General features: G+C 32.3%; 2 protein-coding genes across 2 annotated transcripts in view; one reads left to right on the top strand and one right to left on the bottom strand.

Annotated features, from left to right (window-relative positions):
• Positions 1 to 9,847, top strand: part of LOC126886823 (dual specificity mitogen-activated protein kinase kinase 7-like) — a 67,452-nt gene extending 57,605 nt beyond the window's left edge. The window contains exon 11 of the mRNA XM_050653887.1: positions 103 to 9,847. The gene's annotated coding sequence lies outside the window, so the exon portion shown is untranslated. The remainder of the gene's footprint in view (positions 1 to 102) is intronic.
• A 1,234-nt stretch (positions 9,848 to 11,081) lies between these two features.
• LOC126887488 (collagen alpha-1(XI) chain-like) overlaps positions 11,082 to 16,578 on the bottom strand; it is a 133,860-nt gene continuing 128,363 nt past the window's right edge. Inside the window, exons 25-28 of the mRNA XM_050655059.1 lie at positions 15,638 to 15,888; positions 15,354 to 15,553; positions 14,373 to 14,557; positions 11,082 to 11,618 (exon numbers count right to left, since the gene is read on the bottom strand). Of these exons, the coding sequence (XP_050511016.1) occupies positions 11,259 to 11,618; positions 14,373 to 14,557; positions 15,354 to 15,553; positions 15,638 to 15,888 (996 nt within the window). The 3' untranslated portion in view covers positions 11,082 to 11,258. The remainder of the gene's footprint in view (positions 11,619 to 14,372; positions 14,558 to 15,353; positions 15,554 to 15,637; positions 15,889 to 16,578) is intronic.

Here is a 16,578-nt window from a genome sequence, read left to right as displayed (position 1 = left end):
TTTATCTCGAAATAAATTAAAATCTCAAAATTTAATAAAAATCATTTTTTAATAATATTGTGGCTTATTTCCCATTATAAATATTTAAAATAAATTATTCAGGTATTGTTTAATGGAAGCCCCAATATACTTTTAGTGTGCAGTTCTCATCTAAAGTCCCCACTTCAACATATTTCCTGAATTAGTAATTTCATTATATTAATACGTTTTTGAGTAGTAACTCAATAAAGGTTCATTGTTTTTATGAGCTGTCAACTTAATTAATAAAAATTGTTCGCCATGCTAAATCCGATCCAATCAATTGAAGTTAAATGCAAGTCGGAAAAATGAAAGAATACCCATGAACGCTCACATCAATCACTTATTTTGTGTTTGCTGTCTTTTTCTATAAAAATAACAAACGTTTGTTATAGAAAAAGACAGCAAATACAAAATAAGTGATTGATGTGATGTTCATGGTTATTCTTTCATTTTTCCGACTGTATTTAACCTTTTTAACGTTAGTTTTTAATACATTCCTTTCAAACTATACTCAAATTTTATTATTAAACATTTTAATTATTTTATATAATAATTAAATTTACTATCAAGTGATCAAGTGATTATTTTTAATTCGTTTAATATTTAGTTTGACTTTGACGGTTCTGTCAAATGTAAACAACGTATGCTTTGTTGATACGTTATTAGGTGGCGCTAGGAGCAAATATAATAATTTATTGAAATTATTTTTATATAGCATAATTTGTTTAAACTCTAAATAATTAATAAATAATTAAATTTCTTTATTCAATTTTAAAAATATTATTTTAACATAACCTACCTATATAATTTATAACAAAAAACTTTTTTGACTTTTTCGTGAATTTACATCAGTTGTTCTTATAAAAATTCTATTTTACTTGTACCATTTTACAAAATTGACTTTTAAAATTTGTGATGCGAATATTATATTAGAATGTTTTCGGACGAAAAAAAATATATTTTTTTCTTCTAAAACATTTGAGATTTAGATGCTATTGACGTTAGAATTTTTGAATGCGATCTCTGCGGTTTTTTAACGAAATTCAAAGGCTACCTTACCTTGCCTTTTTTATTAGGTATATATTTTTATTTAGGTTTTCAAAGATATTTGGTTGCTATAAAATTTCTAATAAAGTCCAACTTACACAGTATTAATGTAGTTCGGCACAGATACACAACGTACGCACTATTTAAGTATGACATTAAAAAGGTAGCAACGTCAATAACACTTTACTCGCTTAAAATTGTATATTTGGTGTAGAATACATGTTTAGAAATCATTTTTTGCAAGAATTAGTTAAACTGCAAATATATAGCAACTATTGTCAAGCATCTGTCAACAGATGTGATCCAGAAGATCGCCATGCCAAAAAAGGAACTGGGCAGGTCACATCGGAAGAATGGAAAGCAATCGTTGGACGAAGCGAATTCTCGAGTGGCGACTAAGGGCAAGCAAAAGGAGTAGAGGCAGACCTCAAACAAGATGGACTGATTACATCAAGCGATTGGCTGGCCACGAATGGATGCAAAAAACAGCAAACAGATTGGAATGGACACATCTAAGGGAGGCTTACATCCGATGATGGATGGAATATCTGTTGATAATGATGATGATTGTCAAACAGACACATCAAAATGGCTTAACGAGTTAAAATATGTTCTGGACCAAAGTTCCACAAGTCAAAACGTAACAGAAAAATAACAGGACCACTGGAAACATTACATATACCTTAAATAAACAAGGTAAGGTAACAATCTTAGATGACAGAGATAATATCTGAGCAAGCAATGCCTAGTGAGCACTTCTGTGATTACTTAGGTCAGTTTCCTGATGCTCTAAAAGTATTTTTGGGTAGCGAGCAGAAAAATGTTAAAACGTGGAAATTCTACAACCGGCCAGAACCAAATTTTTATTTAAAAAACCCTTTCACAGAACGTTTTCGAACTAAAGAGTTCATCATCAAAGCCGCAGGTTTTACATGCTTGATCCACCAAAATATAGGAGGGAAGACGTTTTTAATTTTATACACTTATAGAAAATTTACATATAAAATTAAGTGTGATGTTTAAAATATTCCTCACATAGCCTCACATTACGGACTCTAAATAGCTACATTTGGATTTAATTTAGAGTTCATTTCATTTAGAGCTTTCATTAGAGTAGGATATAACATTTAAAGGGTTTCCCCTATATTTTGGTTGCTCAAGAAGCATGCAAAAATTGATGATGTTTTAGTTCGAAAATGTTTTGTGATGTAGCCCGAAAGGGATTTTTTAAATGAAATATACCTTTTATATAAAGGATTTTCACTAATTTTTTCAAATTTTTATCAGTATTTACTAAAAATCTATTGTTAGTTTTTCAACTTTTTAAGTAATACAGTAAAACCTCCGTTAACCGAAATAATTGGTTTAAAGAATTTCGGTTAAAAATATCATTGTTTTTTTATTCTTCTTGTAGGAACCAAATTACATGGTATTGGACAAATATAGGTGCAAAACATCGTTGCCAAAGGAAAACCCAAAAGAAAATAGAATATTTCTTTAAAAAACACTCTAAACATGTTCATTTTCCTTAATTTTATTGCTTTTTTTTAATTTACTTTTTATTGACGAAATTATTGAAACTGTCGGCCATTTCGGTTAAACAATGTTTCGGTTAACGGAGGTTTTACTGTACGTAAAGTATTACATTTAAGCAAGTTGGAGCCTGCGTACTAAATAGAACATTATACCAACCAAATATCTTTAAAAAATTATCTTATTCAATATGTTTTCACTGCCAAAAATACAAAAATAAGTTGGTGAAAGGCGGCAGTACTGTTATGTATTTTTTGTTGAATATTCCTTTTTGTACTTCATTATGAAGATTTTAGTCATCTTTCATTGCTAGTCTTATAGTCCGTCGAGAGACGTGGTTGCTTGTGTATTATTTTTTAATTGATTTAGGCGCATTATCCAACCATTCAACCCCCGAAACAGGGTGTTTCGAAATAACATCGTAATCTTTTTTAACGAATATCGGGTGCCCTCAAACTTTCTTAAAACAACAACAATGCAAATTCTATAACGAAATTACATAAATTGCTGTATGTTTGTCGCATTTAATTGCCATTATGATGCTCGTATTCTATTAGACATTCGCCGCTTCGCGGCTCATGTCGTATCCGTCTACTTGCATCAGAATGACCGTCATTATATGCTCGTTGCATAATATAGTATTATCCAATTAACAGTAAATCCATTTAATAATTAATAAAGCCCTCTACAAATGGATTTTTGCAAGCGACTTGTTTGACAGATTAATTAACTTTTTTATGATAATGAAATGTTTTTACTTTATTTCCCCTAATTTATTATGAATTTTAATCACTTAATTTATAAGTCTTTTTTAACTTTATTACTTTCACTTTTTATACTACAACACAATTTATATCTACAATTATTATTTACAATTTATTTTCGACATTATAAAAAACGCGCACTTCATAAAATCGAGGTAATGAATGCCTGCGTGTTTCAGCTTTCGTATTATATAGTCTAAGAGCTAGTGAACCCTCCGACTAACGGTCGTCCTGTAAGGCTAGAAATTTGTCTAGTGATAATTCATAGCACACCAAGGCTAAAAACCATGACCTGGCAGGCATCAGCGGTGCACGTGTATCTACCAGGTGAATCGAAAAGTGCAAATTTAGGGGGTAAAATAAACTTTCTCCTGTAAGGTTTAAATTTAAGTATGCGCTTAAGTAAGTCATTTAGAAGAAATGTTTACAATGACAGGCGATTCTGAAGAGTATAAGACCTTGCCAGACGAGGGGAAAGATTAGGGGTTTTTCCTAAAATTCTTCTTTTTGCATCGAACAATTTTTTTTAGGTTTTTTGAATCATTCCAAACAAAAAATGTCTTTAGTGATTTTTCTCTTAATTTAATAGTTTTTGTTATATAAGCGATTGAAAATTATGAAAATTGCGAAATAGGCCATTTTTAACCCTAAATCGGACATTTATCTAAAAATTTCAATGTTGCCAAGGTACGTAAATATTCTTTAAATATTGATTGATGAAATCCCGAAGAGTTTTTTGCAATAAAATATCGAAAACCCCTTTGTTTTTTTAATTGCTAATCAAGCGGGCGCGACACTGTAGTATAAGTGAGGACGTTTGAGTTTGCATAAATTCATTATCTCGGGAATGGGAAAATTTCAAGAGAAATCATCAGACATGTCGATTTTTATTTTTGAATTAGGACTTTTTGGCATATATATATATATATAATACTAGTGACGTCATCCTTCTGGGCATGATGACGTAATCGATGATTTTTTTAAATAAGAGTAGGGGTTGTGTGATAGCTCATTTGAAAGGTTATTTAATTCTCTATTCAGTAATATAAACATTAACATAATTATTTATACAGGGTGTACAAAAAAATGTTTTCTTCTATTTGTCAAATTTAATCAAAGTTAATTTAATAAAAAAAATTTTTGTACACCCTGTATAAATAATTATGTTAATGTTTATATTAGTGAATAGAGAATTAAATAAACTTTCAAATGAGCTATCACACAACCCCTACTCTCATTTAAAAAAATCATCGATTACGTCATCACGCTCAGATGGATGACGTCACTAGTATTTATATATGCCAAAAAGTCCTAATTTAAAAATAAAAATCGACCTGTCTGAGGATTTCTCTTGAAATTTGCCCATTCTCGAGATAATGAATTTATGCCAACTCAAACGTCCTCACTTATACTACAGTGTCGCGCCCGCTTGATTACCAATTAAAAAACAAAGGGGTTTGCGATATCGTACTGCAAAAAACTCTTTGGGATTTCATCAATTATTAATGTTTAAAGAATATCTACCTACCCTTGCAACTTTGAAATTTTAGATAAATGTCCGATTTAGGTTTAAAAATGGCCGATTTCGCAATTTTCAAAATTTTCAATCGCTTATATAACAAAAACTATTAACTTAGAGAAAAATCACTAAAGACTTTTTCTGTTTGGAATGATTTAAAAAACTTAAAAAAAAATTGTTCGATGCAAAAAAAAATAATTTTAGGAAAAACCCCTAATCTTTCCCCTCGCCTGGCAAGGTCTTATGCTCTTCAGAATCGCCTGTCATTGTACACATTTCTTCTGAATGACTTACTCAAACACATACTTAAATTTAAACCTTACGGGAGAAAGTTTATTTTGCTCCCTAAATTTGCACTTTTCGATTCACCTGGTAGATACACGTGCACCGCTGATGCCTGCCAGGTCATGGTTTTTAGCCTTGGTGTGCTATGAATTATCACTAGAAAAATTTCTAGCCTTACAGGACGACCGTTAGTCGGAGGGTTCACTAGCTCTTAGACTAATATGTGTTCTCATTTTGTTCTTTAATCTTCGAAGCCCGCCCATAGCCTCTTCTTTTTCCATACTGGCCGCGAGTAGCCGAACTGGTTTCGGTCAGATGGTCGGATAAGGGAGATCAGCGTAACAATAATTTACTTTAGATTTGGAATCGCTCAATCAATTAACGGTTGGAAAGTCCTAGTACCAATCGAGCGGTTCTGACCTCGCTACCAACAGAAATCGGAATCAAGCAGTGTAAGATATTCAAACTGGTGCTTTGCCATGCCACATTGTTTTTGGGGTTTATAGATCGTTTTCTTCTTCTTGTGCCGTCTTCTAACGAAGGTTGGCGATCACTTCATTAAACGCTTCTCTATCTTTTGCAACGTCAAATATCTGTTCAACACTGAGGTTAGTCCAATCTCTGATATTCCTCAGCCAAGATTTTTCTTTCTCCCCAAGCCTTTTTTCCTGTCTAAATTTCCTTGTATGACGACGTAGCAGAGAGTATTTATCGTTTCGAAGTCTGTGGTCCAGATACGATGTTTTTTCTTATTTTAATTGTGTTCAGCTTAAGCTTTCTGCCATGTCCAATTCGTCTTAACAGTTCTCCGTTTGAGACTTTTGCAGTCCAAGGAATTTGCAGAATACGCCTATATAGCCACATCTCGAATGCCTCCAATTTTTTTACGGATTGGGCTTTTAGAGTCCAAGCTTCTACCCCATATAGTAGTTGCGACCAAACATAACATTCGACGAACCTCAATCTGATGGTCATACTCAGTTTCTTATTTGTAAACATTGACTTGTATTTTATAAATCCTTTTCGAGTTATTTCTATTCCGACCTTTATCTCCTCATCTTGATCTAATTGTGAGTTTATAATTATTGCTCCGAGGTATTTATACTTGTCGGCCGTCTCTAGCGGTTTACCATCCAATGTCAGATGTATATTGTCAGGATTTTTTGAGATCACCATGTATTTGGTTTTATTTATATTCATTGTCTGAGAATTTGTAAATCGTGTACATTCTCTGCCATGATTGCAGTATCGTCTTCAAATCTTATGTTATTAATGATGCTCCCTTCATTCCTTACACCTTCAGTTCTTTCCCATAGCGCCTCCTGAAATGTTAGTTGCGAATACACATTAAATAATTGTGGCGACAGCACGCATCCCTGTCTAACTCCTCTTTGGATTTTGACGATTTCTGGGTACAAAACTGGAGTCTTTTCTTATGTAGAGAACTATGAATGAAATATTCTATAAGCTAGACAATATTTATCGAGTTCGTATATGCGTCTGTTTTAAATTTTTTAACGGAATAACATAGAATTCGCAGTTTTGTTTTGTAAAGATCGTTTTTGTGCATCCAATATTTTTAAATATCTTATTGTAAGTCTAATTACTTTGAAAATAATATAGTTATGTAATTTTAACGAATTAATATTTAGCTTTAACATTTTTTTAATTTATTTTATGTAAAGAACGTATAGAAATACCCTGTTCCGAACTTAAGTAAAACTATTTTTAAATATTGTTGGATAATGTGCATTTTATTAGTTTTAGGTTATGAAATTTTAAAACGTTTTATTATTGGACTGATATTTATTACGAAAAGCGGACTTTAGTGTTCCTCAATGAACAGTTTTCAGGACTTTCGTCAAGAGATTATTTAACATGAGATCATCAATTTGATATCGTTGTTTTCTGCTATTTTAATAGTTGAATCAATAATATAACGATTAATATCAAAAATATGCTTGTTTCATTATTTTTCAGGGTATTTTTTGTAGTCAGGGTTAACACCACTAACATTAATTCGATGTTAACTTGCAGTACAAAAGAATGTTTTTAGTGTATTCGAACCCAGCAAATATGTCATTGTTTTCTTTGACGATTGGCTGTTATTGATATTTTTTACATTTTTAGATAGCTTTTTTCGATATATTATACATATTAAATCGAAATATATATTTTTTAAATTGTTTCTGCGGTCTGCCGAGAATTAGTGCAGACAAAACTGCAACATATACAAGGAAAAACTGATAATTGTTCGAAATGTTCTTGTATAGGTGCCTATCTTCTAGTGATGTTGCCGACCACATAGACCCATCTTATTCTACACACAGCCATTCAGAATAGATCAGTTGACGTTAGACCAGTTAATTTCCTTAGATTGTCCAGCCATTATACGTCTGCGTTCAGGGCCTCTCTTGCCCTCAATCTTGCCTTGTAGAATCAACTGTACAAATCAGTATTTATATTACGCATAATGTGGCAGAAGTAAGCCAATTTTCTGTTCTTTACGGTGTATAATTTCTTTGTCTTTTCTTAGCTTCTGGAGAATAGTTATGTTAGTTGTTTGGTGTATACAGAGAAGGGCTAAATTATGGAATAAATTAATTTTCTCTAAAATGGACGACTTTGGAGAAAAATCCCGAAACAGGTCGATTTTGATTTTTAAATTACAATTTTTTGGCATATATTTCATAATAGTGACGTCATTCATCTGGGCGTGATGACGTAATCGATGATTTTTTTAAATGAGAATAGGTGCCGTGTGGCACCTCATTTGAAAGGGTGTTCAATTCTCTATTCAATAATATAAACATTAATATCATTATTTATACAGGGTGGCCAAAAAACAAATTTTTGAATTAAATTAATTGACGAAAAAAGAAGAATGTATGCAATTTATTTAACTCAAAATACATTCTATCACTTTCAGAAAATAGGAAATAATGTTTATTTGGCAAATAAACATTGCTTTTCGCTTAAATTAAATGTTCAAACTGCCAAGTGGTAGGTGGGAGGCTGTTTGTGATTTAATTTAAGCGAAAAGAAATGTTTATTTGTGAAATAAGCATTTTTTTCTATTTACTGACAGCAATACAATGTATTTTTAGTTAAATAAATTACATACATTCTTCTTTTTGCGTCAATTAATTTAATTCAAAAATTATTTTTTTGGTCACCCTCTATAAATAATGATATTATTTATATTACTGAATAGAGAATTGAACACCGTTTCAAATGAGGTGCCACACGACCCCTATTCCCATTTAAAAAAATCATTGATTACGTCATCACGCCCAGATGGATGACGTCACTAGTATGAAATATATGCAAAAAAATTGTAATTTAAAAATAAAAATCGACCTGTTTCGCGATTTTTCTCCAAAGTGGTCCATTTTAGATAAAATTAATTTATTCCATTATATGAGACCCTTAACATATGTCGGTAGCGCCACAATTCAAATACATCCAATCGTTTTATGGCATCTTCTGTAATACTTCAACTTTCTACTCCATAGAGGAGGACACTAGAGACATAACATCTAAGAATTCTTATCCGTATATTTATATTTAAAGATAAATTGCAGAGAATTTTTTTAAGAACGTTAAAAGAGCTTCAGGCTTTTTCAATACGAGCTTTTATTTCGTAGCTATGATCCCAAGTATCCTTAATATTGCAGCTCAAATAGTATATTCGCTCCATTCTTTCTAACGGTGTATCGATTATTGTAATTTGGGTGTTTATGTTGGTGTTCTTACTAATGGTCATTCATTTTTGTCTTCTTATAATTTAGTTAGGCCGTATTTGTTACATGTTTCATCCATCATCATTTGGAGACACTGTGCATTTGTTACAGTGGTGTCATGGCAAAATTAGCAGTGTCGGAACGCAGTGCCGGAACGCACTGCTAATTTTTGTTTACAAAACCTAAATTCTCTATTATTTTTTTTCTTTTCTTAACCAGTGCGGGAACGGCGTTCCCACGCGTTCCCACACCATGACACCACTGATTTGTTAGCAATACTGTATCGTCTGCATATCTAATATTGCTTATAAGTTGGCCATTTACTGCAATACCATCTTCTGATTCATCCAAGGCTTTTTTCAGAGTATATGTTAAATAATGCTGGTGACAGTATACAACCCCGTCTAACTCCTGTCTAATCTGATCTTTGATCGTGTAACCAATGTTCAGTGTACCTCTTCTCTATTTTTTGAGATTTAACCGTGTCTGCCTAAAAATATATTGTACGTTTATTTTATAGAAAAAATTTACTTTGAAGTAAAACCTATGCATTTTATTTATTACACTTTCACAAAATACTTTAATTATTAAATTTTGAAGAAATATTCGATAGTTATGCAATTTAAACACTCTTTTGTGCTTTAAAAAATGGAATTATTGTGCAAAACCATAATTTTTTTCATTGCATGAAAAATGAAACAATTATATTTAGGTATAATTTTTTGTATTTACTATGTTACATTTTATAAAGGCTGTTGAAACTTATTATTTCTTTGAAGTAATAGCATATTTCAAGCAAGTGTGAGTATAATATTTATAATAGAAAGGTTTCTGATTGTTTTTAATTGTACATAACAATTAGAGATGCAATGCCATACCTGAGATATTATGTATAGTTTGATTTAAATTATGTAAATATACCTGATTCATACACATATGCATCTTTTATTTAATCTCTTAAAATACACTTCTCCAAGAAATTAACGCAACACCTTAAAATTTTGTCATTTATGATGTCTCGAATATCCTGAACCTGTTATTCGAGTGATTTTTTAACATGTTATAGCCTTATGCTTTAACAATATCGCTGTAATAATATTGTTGCTAGACGGTAATTTATTGTCATTGTATACCGGGTGTACCAATCAAACTGTGATTTTTTCTCAAAATTCGCGTGACTCTGTGGAATATTCTATGGTTTTGCATGGTTTTTTACGTTCAAGACAAGTGGTATCTTGCAGATGGAAAAAAATTCGTTCTTTGGACCAAGCTGCGCAGAAGTAGATTTCCACGGATAATGAAGTCTTATGAAAGAAATTTACGTCACCCATATTAAGAAATTCGTGGAAATATGTCTCTGGCATGAAAATGAAAAAAAAAATGCTTGGTCATATTGACCGAGACGGCAGCGAACGAATTAAAACTAAACTATAGCCTCATGTTTTCTTAAAATCCCGTTTTTTATACATTCGCTTATGTTAGATAATAAAAAAGTTAGGTACTTTAACAACTAGCCTTGTTTTTCGACAAAACAGGAAGTTTTTCGCAAATGCTCGTTTCCGAGATAGGGGGTGTTGAAATTTTCCTTACAACCTGACGACTTATTTATTGCTCTAAAACCAGTTGAGACATGCAAATGAAATTTGGTGGGTTTTAAGAGCTAGTTATTGCGCATTTTTGATATACAATCAGGAATTTAATATTCGCCACTGGCGCACACACAGGCAATATGACCCTTATGTGTGCCAATATAAGATTCTTAATTGTATGTCAAAAAAGGCACAATAACTACTTCTTAAAACTCACCAAATTTCATCTGCATGTCTCAACCGGTTTTAGAGCAATAAATAAATCGTCCGATTGTAACGAAAACAACACCCCCTATCTCCGAAACGAAGCATTTGCGGGACATGTTTATAAAGCCAACTGACATGCGCTGATCCAGCCAATCAGCCATCTTTCACTTTTGGCTAAGAAACGCAAGAGCGCCCAATACTCCATAAGGAGGAAAGGCAAGAGAGAGAGAGAGAGAAAGAGAGAGAGAGAGAGACATCCTTGTCGTACTGTTCACCTTTTAGGTACCTTTTTAGATATTTGTTGGTCTACTCATACTCTATTTGTACATGATTGGATTCATGTGGGCTAACTAGGCTTTTAAACATAAAAAAATGAATTTTAATATTTTTTTTAATTCTCTGTACAGAAGAATACAACCTTACAATAAGACTTACAAACTAATAAGTATAAAATAGGCAGTGAAATATGTACATATTTTTATATCACGTATAATAAAATAAATAAGGTGCTGTAACAAGAACAAATAACATTTTTGTATTAACTTAAATACTACTTAAAACAAACAGGTCCTACTGAAAATCCAAACGCCTGGTTAGGCGCTCCATAGTCTATTGGATAAAAATCTACAAGGGGTAGATGAGATAATTTCTGAGTCCGAATTTCAAATATCGTTTCACTTTTAGAATTTCGGGACTGACAACCATCTACCAAAATATTTGGTTTTAGTGAGTTATAGCCAAACTCGTGATCATCTTCTCCAAGGAGTTTGATCGACATGTCAAATTTATCGGTCTTCGAGTTATGCCATGCTACGCTGTTGATACATGTGTAGGTGAAATTTTGGTAAGCTTCTTTTGATAAAAGTCTCAAAAATGACATTTGAACCGTGCCAACAGTTTCATAAGTAATCTAAAAAAAAAAGATAAATAGAATTAAGAGGCTACAGTAACGATCAACAGGTAGCAACAAACGCGTTCCAAGATTGCGGCTCTAATTTTGAATATTTTGTCGAGATATTTGGCACACATATTTGTAATATAATAAAGAATGGCGGTACAGAGCCCAATTTCAGAAATATGTTAGTACGTATAAATTACTCTATAACTAAATAAAATATTGAAAAAAAAGGAGCCTGTGCCGCCATTAAGAAGAAAAAAAAACTTTCTTCAAATAAACTTTTTTATCCCATGCATAGATTTTGTGTAATCTTTGAACTACTAAAATTTTTTATTTCCAACAAGAAATCGAACATATTATAACTAAATAACTAATTAGGCAACATAGAGAAATTATCACTGTCAAACCTGCGTCAGATTTTCTCTAATCTGTTCTGTCATCTTTATCGATATCTGTTCAGTGCAGTAGTGTGCTAATTTGAGAATTCGTTATTGTTGTTTCATAAAAAAGTAGTGTTTATTGATAGTTAATTTATTATATTTGTTGTTGTTTAAGTTGTGGGCCTCTTTGAAAGAATAGATTGTTGTTAATTGTGAGTTTTAGTTATAATATGTAGGTAGGTAAGTATATTTTACGTAAAAATATTTCGAATTCTAATGAGAGCATATAAAGTTTTAGGAGGATTTTTTATTCTAAAAATATTTAAATATTCAAAATAAAAAAATTTTACTTAGCTACAACATTTTTGTTTATTTTAGTAGTATTTTGACAACGAAACCCGATTTGGACTTCGAAACGTTAATAAAATCTTTTTTTTTTTTGGTAAAATTGTGGCTTATTTCTCATTATAAATAGCTGGTAATAACCGATGCTATATAAGAATATAGTTCTAATAGGTATATCTCGATTTTTTGTAAGTTTGCCTTGAGATATCGAACCCATTGTAAAATACCGACGTTTTCATCATTGTTGTAAAATGGGTGAAAACACAGAATTATCTTTTTTGCGTTATTTGATTGATGAAATTAGTGACGAAGAGACGGAGAGAGTATTATTGATGAACAACTTTCCTTCAGTTTATTGTATAACAATACAATTTTGAATTCAATGAATATTACAGAGAGGGCACACCTTGTTTAATTTTTTTGCTTCCACAAAAAACTTTTGAACTTTTAATTCCAAGAATTATTATTTCCAAAAACTCTACCGACAAACGAAGACAGGAGATTCCTCAGATAATTTTAAGACAATTTAACCTAATTCACCTAGTTCGAAAATGCTTCCTAAGGGAGCTAGAGCTCTTTGAAGATGGCGCCTTGTAATTTGTTTTTTTTATTTCTCCAGAATGCTTCGATTTGGAGAAACGAAAAATGGTACGCCTATTTATCTGCCAGAGATAAATCGACTCCATCAATTGAGGGGGTTAGAAGTAAAAGGGTTTAAGTGCACTTTTTTTAAATTTTACTCTAAGTACAGATTCGCATACTTAAATGGTATTAGAACTTGGTGGTAAAACGATTTAAGCATATTTCGCCGTACAGTCGCCATATATTGCCATTACATTTAGTTCACTGAAAACAATAATTGCAGTTTGCTTTGGCAGTAAGTAGTAAATAGATTTAACCGTGCGCTTGAACCGTTTTACCACCAAACTATTTTTGGTATTCTATAAAAACAAATATTAATAAACGGGTTTAAGTGCTCTTGAACCATTTTACCACAAAACTATTTCTAGTATTCTGTAATGTGTAAACACATGTTAATACAGGATTAATTTCAAGTAAATAAATATTAGATTTGTGACCAATTTTGAAGACTAATTAAGTATTATGCAACGTGCCGGTTGTAGTTACACCGTGGATAACAGCTGGGACAAAAATGATTAGTCATATGTAGTTAACATCTGCACTTGAACCGTTTCACCAGTATCATTTATCAACACCATGTACCGATTCAAGTACATTTTTTTAATTATTGAAAAAAAGGAAGGATATAGTAAGAGCAATAGTATACCCTTATATTTTTATCATTTTATAGTACATTGTACACTAGACACATTTTAGTAAAGACTCCTAGAATTTATAAAACTCAAACAACTTTGAAGCTGATTATCTCAGAACTATCAAAACTGCACTTAAACCCTTTTACGTCTGGCCCCCTCAATTGTGAATTTCTAGTACCGGTCATAGGCGTCCGTTTTGTCTTTAACTTTTAAGCTTTTTTGACACTATATTATTAAATTGTGACGTAGTAAGTTACTAAAAGGTACTCTTGCTTTAAGTCGGTAGAATACACCGTTTTCTACAAAAATCGATTTGAAAATTTTTCGTTTTTTGAATTTGAAAAAAATTTTAAAAATTTTTTCTAGAAAACGGTGTATTCTACCGACTTAAAGCAAGATTATCTTTTAGTACTATAATACCTGACAATTTAATAATCTAGTATCAAAATTACTTAAAAGTTAAACACAAAAAAGTTACGTGATTAAATAACCGCTGCCCTACCCAAAACGGACCCCTATGACCGGTATTAGAAATTCGCAGTAGCTTGAATGGATTTATCTGTGGAAGAGAAATACGAGTAAACGTACCAGTTCTTTAAAGAGCTCTCTCTAGCTCCATTGGGAAGCATTTTCGCCTTTTCGGACTAGATGAATTGTGTTAAACTGTCTTAATATTATCTAAGGAATCTCCAGTCTTCATTTGTCAGGAAAATTTCTGGACACCCTGTACACTTAAACGGTTATTAAAATTTTAGATAACTTACTTTAAAACCACCTCTCATATTGGAGTACCATTTTTCGTGATTCCCCTCTTTTCTCCAAGGAATATTAGGTACATTCGAGCTATGAACATCTGGATAAACACACGTTTCTCCTTCAGCTGTCATGTTGCAGAATACATAGACAGTATCATCTTTCATGCCGAGATTTGGATCAATCCAATACCAACCTAAAATTGTAATATAAATTTTATGCGAAACGTTATTCAAAGGGTATATTGATTAGGTATAGGTAGACATATGTGTATGAGTGATTAGGTGTAGGGATATAGAACGACCGTATATGTGTATGTCTTTTATCGACTTCGAAAGGGCCTTTGACCGAGCTACCCATGACAAACTTATAGGTGTCTTGCTACAGGTTGGAATTGATGACTAAGAATTGGTCAGAACAAGACGTTAGTAGTGGAAATACGACGTGGAATGAGGCAAGGATGTATTTTATCGCCTTTACTTTATAATATCTACTCGGAATTTATTTTAGGCTCCGAAAGAAGCCTTAGATGAATATGCAGGCATTAAAATCAACGGAATTAAAGTTAACAATTTCAGATACGCCTCCAATAAAGAAGACTTGCAACGACTTATAAACAGGGTGACCGAAGTATGTGATGAATATGGGCTAAAACTTAATACTTCTAAGACAAAACTTATGGTTGTCAGTAAAAAGGAGTTTCATCGAATGAAAAAGAGCACAGAAATAATAAAAACGATAAAAATTTGAAAGTTACAATATTTCGGTCATGTAATGAGACATCCAGAGAGGTATAACCTTCTACAGCTCATAATACTGGACAAGATCTTCGGTAGAAGTAGCCCAGGCCGAAGAAGAACATCCTGTGGTATCAAGAGACCACCGCTTATCTATTTAGAGCTGTCGTACACAAAGTTACTATTGCCAAAATGATCGCCAACGTTCGATAATTGGACAATGTACTGACATAAGATTGGTTATATAATTCATACCGTCTTTTAAGTGCGGGTGTCCATAATAAAGATCTCTGCAAGTCATTGCAGGATTATCTTTGGTTCCAGTAGGTTTTCTAAACGTTTCTAATTCGATTCTCATATTATAAATAGTACTGTACATTTCCAAAAATTTCATATTCATATCTTCCTTTGATATTTCATCCAGTTTCGATCCCAGTTCATCTTCATATTCCGCTCTAAAAAAAGAATAATATAAAATATAATTAATTTTGTTCAATTCAAACAATTTTTTATTATAAATAGATCTTTATTGAACTTACATTAACTCCTCTACATCTCTTCTTCTACGAGCGTTCCCTTTATCCATATTACCCTGAATTTGGAATAACATTTCTGGTGGTAGCAAAGGCATTTCAGCTGGAGCTCCAGGTGGACCAACTGGTCCGACAGGTCCAGGTTCACCTTTAATTCCGGTCGGACCATCAGAACCTTTTGGACCCGGGGGGCCATCTACACCGGTAAGACCTGGAGGACCATCGTTACCTTTAGGACCTAATAGTCCTACGGGACCCTGTAACATAATTTTTGAAGTTATACTTCTTTACGGGCGATATTTTATGTTGAATTCCATGGCCCTGAATGAATCTAAGTGTCATGCTATTTCTTTTGGACGATCGAGAGACCCAATAGAATATAATTATAATATACAGAATATTCCTGTTGACTGGGTTACTGAAATTCGTGATTTGGGAATTAATTTAGACTGTAAACTTTTATTTGAATCACATTATACATCAAAAATTTCCAAATCTTTACAAATGCTTGGTTTTATAAAAAGATGCACTAGAGACTTTCAGAATATTGATGCAATTAAATTACTATATTGTTCTTTAGTTAGACCTCATCTAGAGTATTGTTCTTGTGTTTGGTCTCCATCTTACAATATTTACATAACAAAAATCGAGACAGTCCAACACAAGTTCTTAAGGTACATAGCATATAAACTGGGTATACCTTTTGAGTTAAATCAGTTAAATTATTATCACATTGAAACCCAATTGGGTATTCTCTCATTGCGTGACCGACGAGTAATTAAGGATGCAAGGATGCTCTATGGCATAATTAATTCAACAGTTTTGTGTCCTCAGCTACTTGAGCAGGTTGGTCTCCATGTACCTCTCCGCAGAACTCGATTAAATCAAACATTCTATGTTCCTATCCATAGAACCAACTATGCATATAACAACTTTTTATCTCGAGC

Source organism: Diabrotica virgifera, chromosome 6 (genome assembly GCF_917563875.1).
Source record: "Diabrotica virgifera virgifera chromosome 6, PGI_DIABVI_V3a".
NCBI lineage: Eukaryota > Metazoa > Arthropoda > Insecta > Coleoptera > Chrysomelidae > Diabrotica > Diabrotica virgifera.
This window is presented reverse-complemented; position numbering and strand designations above follow the sequence as displayed.